The sequence below is a fragment of the Somniosus microcephalus genome, chromosome 6 (genome assembly GCF_052327205.1).
Source record: "Somniosus microcephalus isolate GS21.2 chromosome 6, FLI_Smic_1.0, whole genome shotgun sequence".
In the NCBI taxonomy this organism is placed as follows: domain Eukaryota; kingdom Metazoa; phylum Chordata; class Chondrichthyes; order Squaliformes; family Somniosidae; genus Somniosus; species Somniosus microcephalus.
Window position 1 is genome coordinate 275,577,538 of NC_140992.1, and position 20,123 is coordinate 275,597,660.

The following is a 20,123-nucleotide window of genomic DNA, read 5'->3' on the forward strand; positions in this document are numbered from 1 at the left end:
GAAGTCAATGGGAATCGGGGGGAAAACTCTCCACTGGCTGGAGTCACACCTCGCACAATGGAAGATGGTTGCGGTGGTTGAAGGTCAATCATCACAGCCCCAGGACATTGCTGCAGGAGTTCCTCAGGGCAGTGTCCTAGGCCCAACCATCTTCAACTGCTTCATCAATGACCTTCCCTCCAACATAAGGTCAGAAATGGGGATGTTTGCTGACGACTGCACAGTGTTCAGCGCCATTCACAACTCCTCAGATAATGAAGCAGTCCATGCCTGCATGCAACAAGACCTGGACGACGTTCAGGCTTGGGCTGATAAGTGGCAGGTAACATTCGCACTACAGAAGTGCCAGGCAATGACTATCTCCAACAAGCGAGAGACTAACCACCTCCCCTTGACATTCAATGGCATTACCATCGCCGAATCCTCCACCATCAACATCCTGGGGGTCACCATTGACCAGAAATTTTACTGGACCAGCCACATAAATACTGTGGCAACAAGAGCAGGTCAGAGGCTAGGTATTCTGCGAGTATCTCACCTCCTGCCTCCCCAAAGTATTTCCACCATCTACAAGGCACTAGTAAGAAGTGTGATGGAATACTCTCCACTTGCCTGGATGAGTGCAGCTCCAACAGCACTCAAGAAGCTCGACACCATCCAAGGCAAAGCAGCCCGTTTGATTGGCACCCCATCCACCACCTTAAACATTCACTCCCTCCACCACCGGCGTACCGTGGCTGCAGTGTGTACCATCTACAAGATGCACAGCAGCAACTCGCCAAGGCTTCTTCGGCAGCACCTCCCAAACACGCAACCTCTTCCACCTAGAAGGACAAGGGCAGCAGGCGCATGGGAACACTACCACCTCCAAGTTCCCCTCCAAGTCACACACCATCCTGACTTAGAAGTGTGTCGCCGATCCTTCATCGTCGCTGGGTCAACATCCTGGAACTCCCTCCCTAACAGCACTGTGGGAGTACCATCACCACACGGACTGCAGCGGTGCAAGAAGGTGACTCACCACCACCTTCTCAAGGGCAATTAGGGATGGGCAATAAATGATGGCCTTGCCAGTAACGCCCACACCCTATAAACAAATTAAAAAAACATTAGCTGTATCACTGCTGCATACTGTATTATATCGAGCATCTCAATTTAAGGTTAGAAGAATATACGAATTAGGAGTAGCAGTAGCCCATATGGCCCCTCGAGCCTGCTCCCCCATTCAATAAGATCATGGCTGATCTTCAACCTCAAACCCACTTTGCTGTTCTATCCCCATATCCCTTGATTCCCCTAGAGTCCAAAAATCTATCGCTCTCTGTCTTGAATATACTCAATGACTGAGCCTCCACAGCCCTCTGGGGCAGAGAATTCCAACGATTCACCACCCTCTGAGTGAAGAAATTCCTCCTCATCTCAGTCCTAAATGGCCGACCCCTTATCCTGAGACTGTGCCCCCTGGTTCTAGACTCTCCAGCCAGGGGGAAACAACCTCTCAGCTTCTACCCTGTCAATCCCCCTCAGAATCTTCCACCTTTCAATGAGATCACCTCTCATTCTTTGAAACTCCAGAGTGTGTAGGCCCAATCTTTACATCCTCCCTCGACCAATGTATAAGTATCACACCTCTCTGGGCAGGAATTTCCATGCTATAATGACCATTGGAGGAGGGGCGGTGAAATGGGTCTCCAGTGGGTGCACACAACCGGGAGCCAATTTTACACCCCGCCCGATTTTCTTTTGTAAATCCAGCACGTTCTTAAAAATAGCGGGAAGGCTAAGGGCGAGATGTCGTTTGTGTGAAGCGCGCGGAGAAGCAGCGTAAATCGTCCAGCAAGGCCCGGAGATTCACAACTCACGCCGTATCTCTTACTCCCCTGAACTTGCAGGCCGGGTTGTGCATTATTAACGGCGTGCGATGTAAACATGCCGTTGTTTCTCCAGCTCGATCCCACCCCATATATGAATGTGAGATTTGTTGTGCCTGCAGGACAATACAACTATACTGCGTCGGAGGCTACCAGGATTGGAGCTGCGGTAGGACGAGTGAAAGCAGAGGACCTGGATGAAGGAATAAATGCGAAAATATTGTACACAATTGTCAGCCTCAACAACACGTTTCATATTAAAACAGATCCACGCACACAAGAGGGCGTGTTAATATTAAAGGAGGTAAGTTGTCACTAACTGTGTCTAACCCGTGCTGCCCCTGCCCTGGGAGTGTTTGATGGGACAGTGTAGAGGGAGCTTTACTCTGTATCTAACCCGTGCTGCCCCTGCCCTGGGAGTGTTTGATGGGACAGTGCAGAGGGAGCTTTACTCTGTATCTAACCTGTGCTGTACCTGCCCTGGGAGTGATTGATGGTCAGTGTAGAGGGAGCTTTACTCTATATCTGTTTAAAGATGGGGGGTCGCCCATTTGAGACAGAGATGAGGAGAGATATTTTCTCGGGGGGGTCGTGAGTCTTTGGAACTCTCTTCCTCAGAGGGCGGTGGAAGCAGAGTCTTTGAATATTTTTAAGGCAGAGTTAGATAGATTCTTGATAAGGGGGTGAAAGGTTACCGGGGGTAAGCGGAAATGTGGATTAATCAGATCAGCCATGATCTTATTGAATGGCGGAGCAGGCTCGAGGGACCGAGTGGCCTACTCCTGCTCCTAATTCGTGTTACGTCCGTGTAATAATAAGAAAAGGACTGCAGAGAACGGTACAACAGGTGTTTACTCAACGTGGTTCAAACTGCAACTGAAACAACAGATTACTACTCAGCGTTATATACAGGTGTGGTCACTGCCGGTACTACAGTATACATGAGCTGTAGAAAGTAGTTCCCCCCTTAAAGGTACATACATTACAATTCCTCCCCTTTTAGATTAACAGTACCATAACACTCATTTAACAATTAAATATCAAACTAATTACAATTAACACTTTTAACATGCAACATTAGCTGAAAATAGTCTATTTATAAATTCAGTCTTTGGGGAGGCTTCCTGATCCTTTCTGGATAGCGCCTTTCCCGAGTGTCTTGCTCTTGGTGCGGAGGCGATTCTGGCCCCCTGTCGTCGGTTGGTTCATCAGCTTCCGATGCTACTGTTTCTGGGGTAGATGCTACCTGTACGTCGGGTTCATCACCAGGTACGTATGGGCGAGGCATGGGGTTGACTTGTTCCTGTGACTCTAGGATCTGGTCAGCATGGCGTCTCACGATGCTCTCCCCAACGTCCACTGTGTACATTAGTGGGCCCTGCCGTGTGCATATCGTTCCTGGCTACCACTTTTCTGTTCGGTAGTCACGGGCCAAGACTGGTTGCCCTACATTGAAGCTCCTTGTTGGCTTCTCATGGATGTGCTAGAATTGCTTACTCTCAACATCTCTTCGTACATTTGGTCTGAGCAAATCCAGGCGAGATCTTAACCTTCGGTTAAAGAACATCATGGCTGGGGCTTGGTTAGTGACTGCATGTGTCGCATTCCGGTAGGCGAACAGGAAATTGTCCACCTTGTGCTGCAGCGGAATGTTGTCATTGTACATAGCCTTTATTGCCTTCTTAAAGGTTTGTACGAACCTCTCAGCCAATCCATTTGTGGCTGGATGATACGGGGCGGATGTGTAATACCTTGCCCCATTCTTTTTCAAGAACCTCCGGAACTCTTCGGACGCAAACTGTGGTCCGTTGTCGGAGCAAATCTGTTCTGGCAAGCCATTCCTGGCAAAAATGGTCCGTAGGACTGCAATAGTTTTCTCCGTGGTGGTGGAGGACATTTTGATGACCTCAGGCCATTTCGAGTGCGCATCCACGGCTATTAAAAACATTGAGTCCATGAATGGACCAGCAAAATCAATATGCACCCGTTGCCATGGAGATGAGGGCCACTCCCATGGGTGTAGAGGGGCCTGTGGTGGTGCATTTTGGACTCCACAGAAACCACAGAAACCACAGAAACCCCACAGTGCAGATAGAGGCCATTTCGGCCCATCGAGCCTGCACCGACACATATCCCACCCGATCCCCGTAACCCCTACACCAACACATATCCCACCCTATCCCCGTAACCCCACGTATTTAATCCCCCTAACACTAAGGGTCAATTTATCATAGCCAATCAACCTAACCCGCACATCTTTGGACTGTGGAAGGAAACCGGAGCACCCGGAGGAAACCCACGCAAACACGGGGAGAATGTGCAAACTCCACACAGACAGTCACCCGAGGCCGGACTCGAACCCGGGTCCCTGGCGCTGTGAGGCAACAGTGCTAACCACTATGCTACCGTGCTCTCTGGCATCCTGAGCAGCTCTTGGTCAGGTCCTCGATTTGTTTATCGATTCCCGGCCACCACACATAAGCCCTGGCTAGGCTTTTCATTTTTACCCCTCCCAGATGACCCTCATGAAGCTCATTGAGCACTCTATCCCTTAACTTGGGTGGAATTACCACTCGGGATCCACACATCAAGGTCCCCCGGCACACTGACAGCTGTTCTCTTCTTGTCGAGAATGCTGGCAACAGTGAGTCGCCATATGCTGGCCATCCCTTCACCGTCAAATCATATACCCGAGACAGTGTCGGGTCATTTCGTGTTTCCTTTTCGATACAAGCGTTAGTTACCGGTAGGTATTCAACTATAGTCGAATGGAATATTTCGACAGGATCCACTGCTGGTGCTTCCTCCGCAGTAGGCAGTGGCAGGCGTGATAGCCCATCAGCATTTCCATGCTGTTTCGTGCCCTTATATTCAATCTCATAGTGGTGCGCCCCTAGAAAAAGGGACCATCTTTGTAACCGCTGTGCAGTCATCACCGGAACGCCCTTCTTCGGATTAAAAATGGAGACAAGAGGCTGGTGATCAGTCAGCAAGGTGAATTTCTGCCCGTGCAGATAGTGATTGAACTTTTTCACTCCCCACACTAGGCTGAGTGCCTCCCTGTCAATCTGGGCGTAGTTACGCTCGGCTGAGGTTAGTGATCGTGATGCAAAGGCTATTGGCCTCTCTGAGCTGTCCGAGAATTTGTGCGACAGCACCGCTCCAATGCCGTAGGGTGACGCATCACAAGCCAACCGAATTGGTAACGCTGGTTTGTAATGGGCCAATACCTCTTTCGATGTGATTAGTGTTTTGCTCTTCTGGAAAGCTCGTCTACATTCGTCATTCCACTTCCATGGCACCCCAGTTTGCAGTAGGGTGTTCAGTGGGTGTAGTATCGTAGACAAATTTGGCAAGAACTTATGGTAGTAGTTTACCAGCCCGAGGAACGACCTCAGTTGTGACACATTTTCCGGTGCTGGAGCCTTGACTACTGCCTCAATCTTCTCTGGGGACTTATGTAACCCCTCTTTATCGATAATGTGGCCACAATACGAGATCTGTTTTCTAAAAAACTCACATTTGGGGCGGTTAACTCGGAGCCCATATTCCTGCAATCTAGTGAGCACCTGCTCCAGGTTGGCAAGGTGATCACTGTCATTTTCGCCCGTGACCAGGATGTCGTCCAAATAACACTGGGTCCCTGGGATCCCTTGCAGGACTTGTTCCATTGCCCTCTGCCAAATAGCCGGAGCTGATGCTACCCCGAATACTAGCCAGTTGTATTGGTAGAGACCTTTATGGGTGTTGATTGTGAGGTATTTTTTTGATGCTTCTTCTACCTCCATTTGCAGATACGCCTGGGCCAGATCAATCTTAGTGAAGCGTTTCCCTCCAGATAGCGAGGTGAAAATATCTTCAATCCGGGGAAGTGGATATTGTACGGTGTGAAGGACCGGGTTCACTGTTACCTTAAAGTCCCCACAGATGCGAACCTTCCTTGGTTCCCCAGGCGTGCTGCTCAACGACTTTTTCATCACAGGGACGATGGGTGTAGCCCACTCGCTCCAGTCTACCTTGGACAGTACACCTGAACGTTCCAGACTCTCCAGCTCTGCTTCAACGGCTGGGCTGATCGCATAAGTTACCGGTCTGGCCTTAAAAAATTTTGGGCTTGCGTTTTCTTCAATTTTAATCATCGCTGTCATGCCTTTTAGTGTTCCGAGTCCTTGCTGGAACACTTCTTTCGCGTCAGTTAGGATCTTTGACAGTCGCCCAGGTGTGACGTCGTCATCCTTTTTGTCAGCCACAGTCAGTGCCTGTATGGAATGCCAATCCAGTTGTATTTTCCAGATCCATTCACGTCCCAGTAATGGTGGTCCTCCACCTTGCAATACATACAGGTCTAGTTTTGGTGTTTCCTTACCGTTATATATAACGGTCACCCTTATTTTTCCTTTGGGGTAGACTTTTTGCCCCGTGTACGTCTTCAAAATAATTTTTGTGTCTCTCAAGGGTATGTGTGAGAATAGCCGCTCGTAGTCCCGTCGGTTTATGACTATTAGAGCTGATCCTGTGTCCAATTCCATCTTTACCTGGACTCCTGCTATCTTGAGAGTGACCCAAATGGTTCGGTGATCCTCCATTGTGATCACATTATGTAGTTTCAGACAACTCAGTTCCCTGCTTTCGGAGTCGTTATCACACTTGTTCGTCTGAACTATTCTCCGTTATCTTATGTACCTTCTTGTACTTCCCTTTGGTCGGTTTCTTAATGCTGGTTTTCTTTCCTGACCTGCAGACTCGTGCTATGTGTCCTACTTGTCCACACTGTCTGCACACTTTGTCCTTGAACCAGCAATCATTCTGGTCGTGTGTTGTTCTGCCGCAGCGATAGCACTTCACTGTTTCATATGACATTTCATTTGTGCCATATTCTAGCGGTCTCCGTTGTATCTCTGCAGCGCCCCTTGCTGTTGCTTCGTGTGATACTGCAATGCTGAACACCTTGTCCAGCGTAAGATCCTTTTCTGATAGAAGCCGTTTCTCGGTCCCTTCACTTTGAAGCCCACACACAAACTTGTCCCTTAAAGTATCTGCTAGTCCCGTTCCAAACTGGCAGTGTTTCGATAGCTTACGCAGTTCCGTTAAATACTCAGCATTACTTTCATCTTTATGCTGGTTCCTTTTGTGAAACTTAAATCTTTCTGCTATCAGCAGCGGTGTGGGGTTTAAGTGGTCCTTTAGGATTGACACTATGTTTTCAAAATCCTTTTCTACTGGCTTCTCTGGAGTTACTAGATTTCGTAGTAAGCCATATGTTTTTGCACCCATTGAATTCAACAATACCAGCACTTTCTTGTCATCTGGCACTTCATTCGCCTTGCAGTATACTTCTATGCATTCGACATATGTCGTCCAATCTTCGACTTCATTGTCGAACGCTGTGATACTGCCACTCTTCGGCATTTTTGGGTGTGGATAGACTGGCTTAAAATGGCGCCTCCCGCACTTTCCTTTCTTCCCCACTGCGGCTTAAAATGGCATCTCCCGCGCTGCTGCCAACGCCGCTCTCGGCGGTCCACGTGGCAAATGGCGACACCCTGTGGGTTTCGCGCGCTGCTCCTGCGCTGCTGCCAACGCCGCTCTCTGCGGTCCTCGTGGCAATGGCAGTGCCTCGCATTTTCCTGCACGCCTCGCTCCCCCGTTGACGCTGCTCAGCCCTTGGACACCAGCTGCGCTCTGCTCTCTCTCGCCTCTCTCCCCCGTTGACGCTGCTCGGCCCTTGAACACCGGCTGTGCTCTGCTCTCTCTCGTCTCTCTCCCCCGTTGATGCTGCTCGGCCCTTGAACACCGGCTGCGCTCTGTTCTCTCTCGCCTCTCTCCCCCGTTGACACCGCTCGGTCCTGAACACCGGCTGCGCCCTGTGCGCTCTGCCCTCTCTCTCTCCCCCGTCGATGCTGCTCGGCCTTTTTCTGTGCCGCTCGGTCGGCTCTAGCCCATCGCTGCCCGGGAAGGGTCTGCGCAGTACCTGTTGCCAGCCCATTTCGCTGGACCACCATGACTGGAAAGCCAAGCCTGGCTCTCGACAGCCTCCCCTGCGATGCTCAAATCTCTGCTGGATGACTGGGCGGTTGCCCGTGGTCGATGCCCGTGCTTCTGGACTCGACCTTCTTCCACTGTTCTCCAGGAGCGAATCCCTGGGAGGTGATGCAGAGTTGCAGGTAGGTTCGAACTTGCTCGTCGCCACTGTTACGTCCGTGTAATAATAATAAAAGGACTGCAGAGAACGGTACAACAGGTGTTTACTCAACGTGGTTCAAACTGCAACTGAAACAACAGATTACTACTCAGCGTTATATACAGGTGTGGTCACTGCCGGTACTACAGTATACATGAGCTGTAGAAAGTAGTTCCCCCCTTAAAGGTACATACATTACAATTCATATATCTAATCCCTGCTGTACCTGCCCTAGGAGTGTTTGATGGTCAGTGTAGAGGGAGCTTTACTCTGTATCTAATCCCTGCTGTACCTGCCCTAGGAGTGTCTGATGGTCAGTGTAGAGGGTGCTTTACTCTGTATCTAACCCATGCTGTACCTGCCCTGGGAGTATTTGATGGGACAGCGTAGAGGGAGCTTTACTCTGTATCTAACCCGTGCTGTACCTGCCCTGGGAGTGTTTGATGGGACAGTGTAGAGGGAGCTTTACTCTGTATCTAACCCGTGCTCTACCTGCCCTGGGAGTGTTTGATGGGACAGTGTACAGGGAGCTTTACTCTGTATCTAACCCGTGCTCTACCTGCCCTGGGAGTGTTTGATGGGACCGTGTAGAGGGAGCTTTACTCTGTATCTAACCAGTGCTGTACCTGCCCTGGGAGTGTTTGATGGGACAGTGTAGAGGGAGCTTTACTCTGTATCTAACCCGTGCTGTACCTGCCCTGGGAGTGTTTGATGGGACAGTGTAGAGGGAGCTTTACTCTGTATCTAACCCGTGCTGTACCTGCCCTGGGAGTGTTTGATGGGACAGTGTAGAGGGAGCTTTACTCTGTATCTAACCCGTGCTGTACCTGCCCTGGGAGTGTTTGATGGGACAGTGTAGAGGGAGCTTTACTCTGTATCTAACCCGTGCTGTACCTGCCCTGGGAGTGTTTGATGGGACCGTGTAGAGGGAGCTTTACTCTGTATCTAACACGTGCTCTGCCTGCCCTGGGAGAGACCCTTCTATTCTCCAACACTGGCATTCTTATCTAGGAATGAAAATCTGGGGGCCGAAAATTCCGAAGGGCCTGCTCCGCTGCCAAATCCCCCAAAACGGGATCATCTGCAGAAAGGGGAGAGGTGCTCCATTATTTACCATGCTCCCTGGTCAGCTGTCCTGTGGAGGCTTCAGGACTAGCTGGTGAAGTAACCGGCCTTTCCATTGGGTGGCAGGAGAAGGGAGGACAGATCATTCCAGATCAATGGTTGTTTCCGGCATTGTGGGCCCTGCTATATAAATGCAAGTTGTTTTTGAGAAGGAGGTGGAAGAAAGAAGGGGGCATAGCTCAGCACCCCACCTCCTCCCCTCCCACACCCCGTCGGAATTTTCCTTCAGAACTAAAGAAGAGTTTTCAGAAGAACATAAGAAATAGGAGCAGGAGTTGACCACAAGGTCCCTCGAGCCTGCTCTGCCATTCAGTAAGATTATGGTTGATCTTCTACTCAATTCCACACTCCCACCCTCTCCCCCATCCCTTAATTCCCTTAATCCCTTACCTAGCCCCAAATACTCTCGACGATAGCAAAATACTGCGGATGCTGGAAAGCCGAAATAACAACAGAAAATGCTGGAAAAACTCAGCAGGCCAGGCAACATCCGTGGAGAGAGAAATAGAGTCAACGTTTCTGTAGAGTTCTGACGAAGGGTTTCGACCTGAAACGTTGACTTTATTTCTCTCTCCACGGATGTTGCCTGGCCTGCTGTGTTTTTCCAGCATTTTCTGTTGTTATTTCCCAAATACTCTCCCTCTCCGCTCTCGCCTGACGTGCATCCCTCCCCCGGCCCGGGGAATTTTGCCTGCATCAGCTTTGGATTCTCCCTCCTCTTCCGAGAGCGCTTCTTCCAACTGCGACGCCGGTTCGCTGCGCCTTGAACCGCTAGTTACTGTCGGCTTTACCTTCCAACAGCCCCTAGACTTTGAGAGGCAGCGAGTGCACCGCGTGGAACTGGAAGCGGAAAACCCCACGCCAGTGAAGGGGGGGAGGTACAAGACCAAGACCGTTCTGGTGATCGAGGTGCTGGATGTGGACGAGCCTCCGGTGTTCAGTCGGCCCCAGTACATCTTCCGCATCTTCGAGAACCTTCCCACTGGCACGATGGTAGCGAAGGTCTTGGCAAAGGACCCCGATCGGGCAAAAAACCGCATTGGGTAAGAGCTCAAGCCTTGGCCATTCAATCAACGGGGATACACACGGAAAGCAAATGTAAGGGAAACGAACGCCAAAATACTGCGGATGGTGAAAATCTGAAATTAAAAAGTGAAAATACGGGCAACACTCAGCGGGTCAGGCAGCATCTGTGGAGAGAGAAACAAAGTTCACATTTCAGGTCAATGACCCTTCGTCAGAACTGGAAGTAGTTAGAGTTTATCAGCAAGTACAGAGGCAGGGAAATGAGGGAGAGAGAGGGAAGAACACAAGGGAACCAACTTCTTTATTGTATAAACCCCCCGAACCCCTCGATTAGATTCCAGCCTGTAACTCGCTCCCGGGTATCCGTTATTCTATATATAAACCCCCCGAACCCCTCGATTAGATTCCAGCCTGTAACTCACTCCCGGGTATCTGTTATTCTATATATAAACCCCCCGAACCCCTGGATTAGATTCCAGCCTGTAACTCACACCCGGGTATCTGTTATTCTATATATAAACCCCCCCGAACCCCTCGATTAGATTCTAGCCTGTAACTCACTCCCGGGTATCTGTTATTCTATATATAAACCCCCCGAACCCCTCGATTAGATTCCAGCCTGTAACTCACTCCCGGGTATCTGTTATTCTATATATAAACCCCCCCGAACCCCTCGATTAGATTCCAGCCTGTAACTCACTCCCGGGTATCTGTAATTCTATATATAAACCCCCCCGAACCCCTCGATTAGATTCTAGCCTGTAACTCACTCCCGGGTATCTGTTATTCTATATGTAAACCCCCCGAACCCCTCGATTAGATTCCAGCCTGTAACTCACTCCCAGGTATCTGTTATTCTATATATAAACCCCCCCGAACCCCTCGATTAGATTCCAGCCTGTAACTCACTCCCGGGTATCTGTTATTCTATATATAAACCCCCCGAACCCCTCGATTAGATTCCAGCCTGTAACTCACTCCCGGGTATCTGTTATTCTATATATAAACCCCCCAAACCCCTCGATTAGATTCCAGCCTGTAACTCACTCCCGGGTATCTGTTATTCGATATATAAATCCCCCCGAACCCCTCGATTAGATTCCAGCCTGTAACTCACTCCCGGGTATCTGTTATTCAATATATAAATCCCCCCGAACCCCTCGATTAGATTCCAGCCTGTAACTCACTCCCGGGTATCTGTTATTCTATATATAAACCCCCCCGAACCCCTCGATTAGATTCCAGCCTGTAACTCACTCCCGGGTATCCCTTAATCTATATATAAACCTCCCGAACCCCTCGATTAGATTCCAGCCTGTAACTCACTCCTGGGTATCTGTTATTCGATATATAAACCCCCCGAACCCCTCGATTAGATTCCAGCTTGTTCGCTTGATGCTTTACATTACTGTCTGTGAAATATATGATTTCAAAAGTTCAGAATTAATTTATTGTAGCTAAGCAAGTATTTTGAGTTCAGCACTATGAGTACATGCTGTAGTAACACGTGTTCCATGTCCCGTGTCCCCAGATATTCATTAAGGAATGGGATGGACTTTTTTAAAATCGGGAAAGATGATGGAATTATTTACACCAGAGTGGAACTGGATCGAGAAGCTATTGCCTGGCACAACATCACGGTGACAGCCAGCGAAGTTGATAAAAGCAGTAAGTCTCCACCCCCACCTCAGCTCATCCGCTGCTGAAACCCAAACCCATGTTTTTGTTACCTCCAGACTCGACTATTCCAACGCTCTCCGGGCCGGCCTCCCACATTCCCCCCTCCGTAAACTTCAGCTCATCCAAAACTCCGCTGCCTGTGTCCAAACTCGCTCCAAGTCCCGTTCATCCATCACCCCCTGTGCTCGACGACCTACATCGGCTCCCGGTCCAGCAACGCCTCGATTTAAAAATTCTCATCCTTGTTTTCAAATCATTCCATCGCCTCACCCCTCCCTATCCCTGCAACCTCCTCCAGCCCTACAACCCTCCGAGATCTCTGCACTCCTCCAATTCTGGCCTCTTGCTCCTCCCTGATTTCCATCGCTCCGCCATTGGCGGCCGTGCCTTCAGCTGCCCGGGCCCTAAGCTCTGGAATTCCCTCCCTAAACCTTTCCACCTCTCCACATCTCTCTCCTCCTTTAAGATGCTCCTTAAAACCTGCCTGTTTGACGAAGCTTTTGGCCACCTGCCCTAATATCACCTTATGTGGCTTGGTGTCAAACTTTGTTTGATAATCGCTCCTCAAATCAAATCAAAAATCAAATCAACTTTTATTGTCATTGTTAGTGCACAAGTGCAGTACAACGAAATGTAGGCTTGCGGCTCCCGAGAGTGTACAATTTGGATTAGGACACTTAAACATTCAACATACATTTATACATTTGGCTTGCAGTATATTAGCATAAATATGACCATAATAAAGTGCATTGGCAGATGTGCAGGCTTTAGTGTTTATTTGTGGAGTTCAGTAGGATGACAGCCCTGGGAAAGAAGCTGTTCCTAAATCTGGTCGTACGGGTGCGAATGCATCTGTAGCGTCTTCCAGATGGTAGGAGGGCGAACAGACTGTGGCTGGGGTGGGTAGGGTCTTTGATGATGGACCGTGCCCTCCGTAGGCAGCGTTTCTGATATATATGCTCTATGATCGGTAGCCGGGTGCCGGTAATGCGTTGGGCAGTTTTGACTACCCGCTGCAGGGCTTTACGGTCATGGGAGCTACAGCTGCCATACCATACTGTGATACAGTTTGTCAGGATGCTCTCTATAGTGCAGCGGTAGAAGTTAGAGAGGATCAGGGGTGACAGATTACATCCCTTCAGCCTCCTCAAGAAATATAGGCGCTGCTGGGCCTTCTTCACCAGAGAGGAGGTGTTGAGGGACCAGGAGAGGTCTTCCGTGATGTGGACTCCAAGGAACTTAAAGCTGGCCACCCTTTCCACCTCCGCCCCATTGATGTGGATGGGGGTGTGACTTCCGCCTTTGGACTTCCTGAAGTCCACGATTATTTCCTTTGTTTTCTTGGTGTTAAGGGCCAGGTTGTTGTCGGCGCACCACTTCACGAGATGCTGGACCTCCTCCCTGTAGGCTGACTCATCGTTGTTGGTGATCTGGCCTACTACCGTAGTGTCATCTGCAAACTTGATGATGGTGTTGGAACCATTAACAGCCACACAGTCGTGGGTGAAGAGGGAGTAGAGGAGGGGGCTCAGCACACATCCTTGTGGGGCCCCCGTGTTCAGGGTCAGGGGGGGGGAGGTGTGGTTACCTAATTTGACAGACTGGGGTCTGTTTGTTAGGAAGTCCAGGGTCCAGTTGCAGAGGGAAATGTTCAGGCCAAGAGTTTGGAGTTTGGTGGCCAGCTTGTTGGGGACGATAGTGTTGAGTGCTGAGCTGTAGTCTATAAACAACATTCTGATGTAGGTCTCCTTACCATCTAGGTGATTCAGTGCCGAGTGTAGAGCAGCTGTGATTGCATCCTCCGTTGATCTGTTTGCACGATAGGCAAACTGGTGTTGGTCAAGGGAGGCAGGAACACTGGCTTTGATGTGGGCTAAGACCAGTCTCTCGAAACACTTCATTACGATGGGTGTGAGTGCGACAGGTCGATAGTCGTTCAGACACGTCACAGCCGCTTGTTTAGGCACAGGAATGATGGTGGCGGTCTTGAAGCATGTAGGGACTACTGCCTGGGCCAATGACAGATTGAAGATGGCGGTGAAGACATCAGCCAGCTGATCAGCACATTCCTTGAGTACCCGTCCAGGGATGCTATCCGGTCCAGCAGCCTTTCGTGTGTTCACTCTGCGTAGAGCGCCCCTTACGTCGGAGGTCGACAGAGTGAGCACCTGGTCTTCCGGGGGTGGCAAGGCTTTGGTAGCCGGCTCCTTGCTGTCCCTGTCGAAGCGAGCGTAGAAGTTGTTAAGCTCCTCCGGAAGGGAGGCGTCGCTGACCGGGGGGCTGGTGTTTTTGCCCTTGTAGTCAGTGATGGACTGGATGCCTTGCCACATGCGCCGGGGGTCCGAGTTTTTGCGGAAGTGATCCTCTATCCGCAGTGTCTGTTTCCTTTTGGCAGTCCTGATACCCTTTTTTAGGTTGGTCCTAGCTGCACTGTAAGCCGCCGCGTCGCCAGATTTAAATGCTGCGTCGCGTGCTTTCAACAGTGAGCGGACCTCTCCGTTCATCCAGGGTTTCTGGTTGGGGTATGACCTGATATTTTTGTGGGTCGTGACGACCTCGACGCAGCTGTTGATGTAGAATAGCACTGTGGATGCGTATTCCTCGATGTCATTATGGGCAAACATGCCCCAATCAGTGCGTTCGAAGCAATCCTGAAGCTCCGATACTGCCCCCTCTGGCCATACTTTGACTGCTCTCATTGATGTTCTCTCTCTTTTGATGAGCGGTTTGTATGCCGGGGCTAGAAACAGGGAGAGGTGGTCAGACTTCCCAAGGTGGGGGCAGGGAATGGCCTTGTAAACGTCTACAATGCTCGTGTAGACTTGATCCAGTGTGTTCTCCCCTCCTGTGAAACGCCTTGGGGTGTGTTAACTAAGTTAAAGGCGCTATATCAATGCAAGTTGTTGTTGTTGCTCACTCTGTGATATCTTGAGACACAGCATATATATACAACAGCACAACATGGCTTCCAGTAAGAACTGTACTGCATGTGGTTTTATTATTACATACATCAGTAGTCAACCAGGTGGCTCTATTACATTTCTCCCTCCTTGTTGAAGAAGTTAATCATCGCAAATATTCATTGTACATGACTTTTATGGTATATACAACTCTTGGTATACATTTCTCAAATGGAACCCATTTTATGTTTCCAAATTCTACTGTAGAATTCTGTAACGCAAACAAAAGATATGAACTTATTTTCCATATTTACAGATTAAACTTAACCACTGGTTTTCTGTTTCGAAGAGAATACCTTCTTTCTTGAACAGAACTTTCAGATCTTGTTGTAGGAGTTTGACTCATTCGAGGCTGAGCCTGCGGAGAATTTTTCTCCAAGGGCTGACCTTGATTTACATTTGGACTCTCTACACTTTCAGACTGTTTGTCTGCCTGACTCCGGCTCAGACTTAAATTCTGACTTTGTCTTGGACTTGTTTCTGGTGCGTCTGATGTAGGGTTTGCTCCTGGTACTCCACTTGTCACAAGACTATCTGACTCATCAGAATAAATGGAATCATCCCAGCTTTCAACTCCTGCCACATCCTGTAGGTAAGATATGATCAATGTGAACACACCTAACCACTCCATGATCAAACATCTTGACCAAATATGTGCGAGGGCCACATATCTTCACTACTCTTCTTGGTAACCACTTTAACCATTTCTGGTGGTGGTTCTTCACTCTAACCTTCTGGTTCAACTTCACACTTCTCTCTCTAACTCTCTTTCTGCCTTGATTGTTTCTCTTCTATGGACTGTGCCAAGTTTGGCTTTAACAACGAGAACCTGGTTCATGGTTGTCATTTGAGAAATAACTCTGCTGGTTTTCTACCAGTAGTGGTATGAGGAGTATTCTGATAGGTAATCAGAAAATTTGCCAGTTTGCGGTCCAACGACAACTGACGTTTCTTTGGATTTGGATCCAACATTTGCTTGATGAGGGCACGTTTGACAATTTGTACTGTGCACTCTGCTGCACCATTTGAAGCAGGGTGGTACGGTGGAACTTTGGTATGTTTCACACCGTTTCTGCTCATGAACTGTGTGAACCCTTCTGAACAAAATTGCGGCCCATTATCAGACACAATTTCTTCTGGGAGGCCGTATGAAGAAAACAATCTTCGCAAATTGTCGAGTGTTTTGCTTGTTGTTATTATCCGCATCGGAAACACCTCTACCCATTTCGAGTGACTATCTATCACTGTGAACAATTGCTGTCCTTCTAGCTCAGCAAAATCTACATGTAACTTTTGCCACACTCTGGGGGGCCATTTCCACGGCTGTAATGGTACTGATGGTGGTTTCTTGCTCACCGATTGACGTGTTGTACACTGACTGACTATGTATTCTATCTCTTTATCTAAACCTGGCCACCATAAGTAACTGCGTGCAAAGCTCTTGGTCAAGCACATTCCCAGATGCTGGTCATGAAGATCTCCTAACAATTTAGGCCTGAACCTACTTGGGATAACCACTCTTGCTCCCCACATGATACAATCTTTATCCACTGACAATTCATTCCTACGAACAAAGTATGGATGGATATCGTCCTCTGATACCCGATTTGGCCATCCATTTGCTATGTAATCATACACCTTTCACATACTTGGGTCACGTTTGGTTGTCCTACCAATCTCTTCAGCTGTGACTGGCAGCTCATCAATGTATGAGAAATAGAACACTTCTTCCTTATTGGGTGTAACTTGTGATGAGGATGGCAACCTGGACATAGCATCAGCATTACTTTGATCAGCTGATCGTCTGTACTCAATGTCATATGTATACACTGACAAAATCAAAGCCCATCTCTGCATTCGGGCTGCAGCTAAGGTTGGAACTGGGGACTTTGGATGGAGGATTGCTGTCAGGGGCTTATGGTCAGTAACTATGGTTAACTTATGATCAAACAAGTATTTGTGAAACTTCTTTTTTTGTGTCTGTTTACATGGGGTGGTGGGGTGTTGGGGGGGCGGGGTGTTGGGGTGGGGAGTGGGGTGTTGGGGTGGGGTATTGGGGTGGGGAGTGGGGTAAGCGTGAATCCTAAGTGTTGGCTGGGTCACACTGCCAGTGTCAATGTCGATGGAGCTCTTACACTGGGTCCTCCCTGAACTGGGGGCTTGTGACCCCTAACCTCTCACCTGCTGGAAAGTTCACACATTGTCCATTTCTTATCCCTCACTTTCCTTAATCCACAATAACAGAAGTACGCTCACCCAGTCAGTCAGCGTCTGTAATGAGAACAGGGAAAGGTAACTTATACATGTATTGCGTGTTTCAAAAATGCCTGTTTTTATTTCAGATTTCCAGGGTTACTTTTCTCTTTTATCGCTTGTTTCACAGATTCCACATCCCATGTTCTAGTAGCAATTAAAGTGCTCGATAAAAATGATAACGCTCCAACTTTGGCAGAAAATTATAATCCCCACGTCTGTGAAGATGATGCAGCTGGAACAGTAAGTGGAGTTTGTCCAATTTAATTGGAATAATGACACATCTGCAGCTAGTCATTGCACTCTCACACACACACTCTCTACCTCTTTTTCTCTCTGTGTCTCTCTTTCTGTCTCTCGGTCTCCCTCTCTCTGTCACCCTCTGTATCTGACTCTCTGTTTCTCTTTGTCTGTCTCTCTCCATCTCTCTCTTTGTTTAACTGCCTCACTTTCTCTCTCTCTCTATCTAACTGTCTCTCTCTGTCTAACTGTCTCTCTCTCTTTGACTGCAATGGAAATAATAATAGGGAGAGATGTTGATTCGCTATCACCCATTTTACACTATCGCACAAAGTCAAAATTACCCACCGTGTGTTACTGGGTATAACACTCCTGTATATATTATATAATAACACACCGTGTGTTACTGGGTATAACACTCTGTATATATTATATAATAACACACCGTGTGTTACTGGGTATAACACTCTGTATATATTATATAATAACACACCGTGCGTTACTGGGTATAACGCTCCTGTATATATTATATAATAACACACCGTGCGTTACTGGGTATAACACTCTGTATATATTATATAATAACACACCGTGCGTTACTGGGTATAACACTCTGTATATATTATATAATAACACACCGTGCGTTACTGGGTATAACACTCTGTATATATTATATAATAACACACCGTGTGTTACTGGGTATAACGCTCCTGTATATATTATATAATAACACACCGTGCGTTACTGGGTATAATACTCTGTATATATTACATAATAACACACCGTGCGTTACTGGGTATAACACTCTGTATATATTATATAATAACACACTGTGTGTTCCTGGGTATAACACTCTGTATATATTATATAATAACACACCGTGTGTTACTGGGTATAACGCTCCTGTATATATTATATAATAACACACCGTGCGTTACTGGGTAGAACACTCCTGTACATATTATATAATAACACACCATGCGTTACTGGGTATAACACTCCTGTACATATTATATAATATCACACCGTGCGTTACTGGGTATAACACTCCTGGACATATTGGCCTAGAAATTCAGTTGCGTTCGCCAGCCGTTAACGCCATAAGAGGGGTAGATTTCCAGCGCTAGGCACTTAGCGCCCGGGCGCAGGCCGGTCTGCGCCAACGCCCAACTTCAGTTGACATTTAGCGCTGGCGCAAAGTGTTTGCGCCCGCTCAGCTGCGCGCGCAGCTTATGATGTCATTTCGTCGTGCAACGCTGTTTGTGCGCCCCAAACCAGAAATTCAGTGGCGCCCGCCCAATGTGGGCGTGGCGCTGTTAAGAACTGTGAAGTGGAACGCAGCAGAGGCCCTGCGGGCCTCGGGGAGCGCTAATTAAAGGGCACTTACACTGAACTATAAAGGCCAGCCATTTTGCTGCAATGACTTTAGTGCTTTGGATTTCTGGACAGAGACCAAGGAACAGACCTTACTGATTTGGGACAACATAGGAGAGGTATTTTTGGCTTCTGGCCAGAGCTTGGAAATTTGACTCTTTGTGATTTCACTGTTTGCAAGTTTATTATGGGGGCTGCATGGGGTTCCAACCCTCAGTTCCAGCATTATGTGCGAAGGGCTCGCAGATGCTGTGTGAGAGGGGCAGCCATGCCTAGACGCAGAGGGGCCATCAGGCGTTGGCAACGTAGGCCTTACCCACTCAGGGAATACCGGCAGCAGGTGTCCTATCTCACCATGACTGCCGCGCATTGTGTTAAGAGGCTGCGCTTCAGAAGGGAGGTGGTTGCAGAGATCTGCCAGCTGCTTCACAGAGATCTGCGTCCACAGCTGATGTGCAGGACGTCTCTGTCAGTGGAAGTGAAGGTCACGGTGGCTCTGAACTTTTATGCAAGTGGCTCCTTCCAAGCCGCTGCTGGGGACATAGCGAACATCTCCCAGTTCGCCGTGCATCGCTGCATCCGGCAGGTCACCGATGCCCTTTTCGCAAGGAGACACCAATTCATCTCCTTCCCCATGACCCTAGAGAGGCAGGAGCAGCGTGCAGTCAGATTTGCCAGGATCGCCGACTTCCCCATGGTGCAGGGCGCCATTGACTGCACGCATGTGGCTATGCGGGCACCTATCGACAATGCCGAGGATTACCGCAACCGGAAGGGCTACCATTCCCTCAATATACAGCTGGTGTGTGACCACAGGCAGCGCATCCTAGCTGTCAATGCCCACTTTCCAGGAAGCAGCCACGATGCATTTATCCTGCGCCAGACTACTGTGGCTGACATGTTCGAGGCACAGCCTCCACCAAGGGGATGGCTTATCGGGGACAAGGGCTACCCTTTGTGCACATGGCTCATGACCCCGCTCCGCGCGCCCAGGACCCCTGCGGAGGAGGCATACAACGAAAGCCATCAAGCCACAAGGAACATCATAGAGCAAACGATTGGCGTCCTGAAGTAACGGTTCCACTGCCTGGATCGATCCGGCGGATCTCTACAGTATTCGCCGGATAGAGTCTCCCAGTTCGTCGTCGTTTGCTGCATGCTGCACAACCTGGCTATCCGCAGGACTCAGGCACTGCCACCTCACGTTGGGCCACCACCTCAGGAGGACGAGCAGGAGGACCATGAGGAGGAGGAGGAGGAGGAGGAGGAGTACCAGCCCAGAAGGGAGCCACAAGGTCCAAGGGCCGTCCGCCGGCGGCTTATTGAACGACACTTCTAGGCCCCCTGTCAGGGAATGGCTTGTGGCAATGAACGCACCTGAATGCAGCCGCTCCGCAAGCCCTCAGCTGGTTA

The 20,123-nt window shown here is 49.0% G+C and overlaps 1 protein-coding gene across 2 annotated transcripts in view; it reads left to right on the forward strand.

The window, feature by feature from the left end:
• LOC147116727 (cadherin-5-like) overlaps positions 1-20,123 on the forward strand; it is a 97,598-nt gene that overhangs the window by 62,243 nt on the left and 15,232 nt on the right. For both annotated transcript variants that reach the window (XM_085991849.1, XM_085991850.1), the window contains 4 exons: positions 1,994-2,175; positions 9,979-10,220; positions 11,735-11,871; positions 17,227-17,339. In XM_085991849.1, the coding sequence (XP_085847975.1) occupies positions 1,994-2,175; positions 9,979-10,220; positions 11,735-11,871; positions 17,227-17,339 (674 nt within the window). The remainder of the gene's footprint in view (positions 1-1,993; positions 2,176-9,978; positions 10,221-11,734; positions 11,872-17,226; positions 17,340-20,123) is intronic.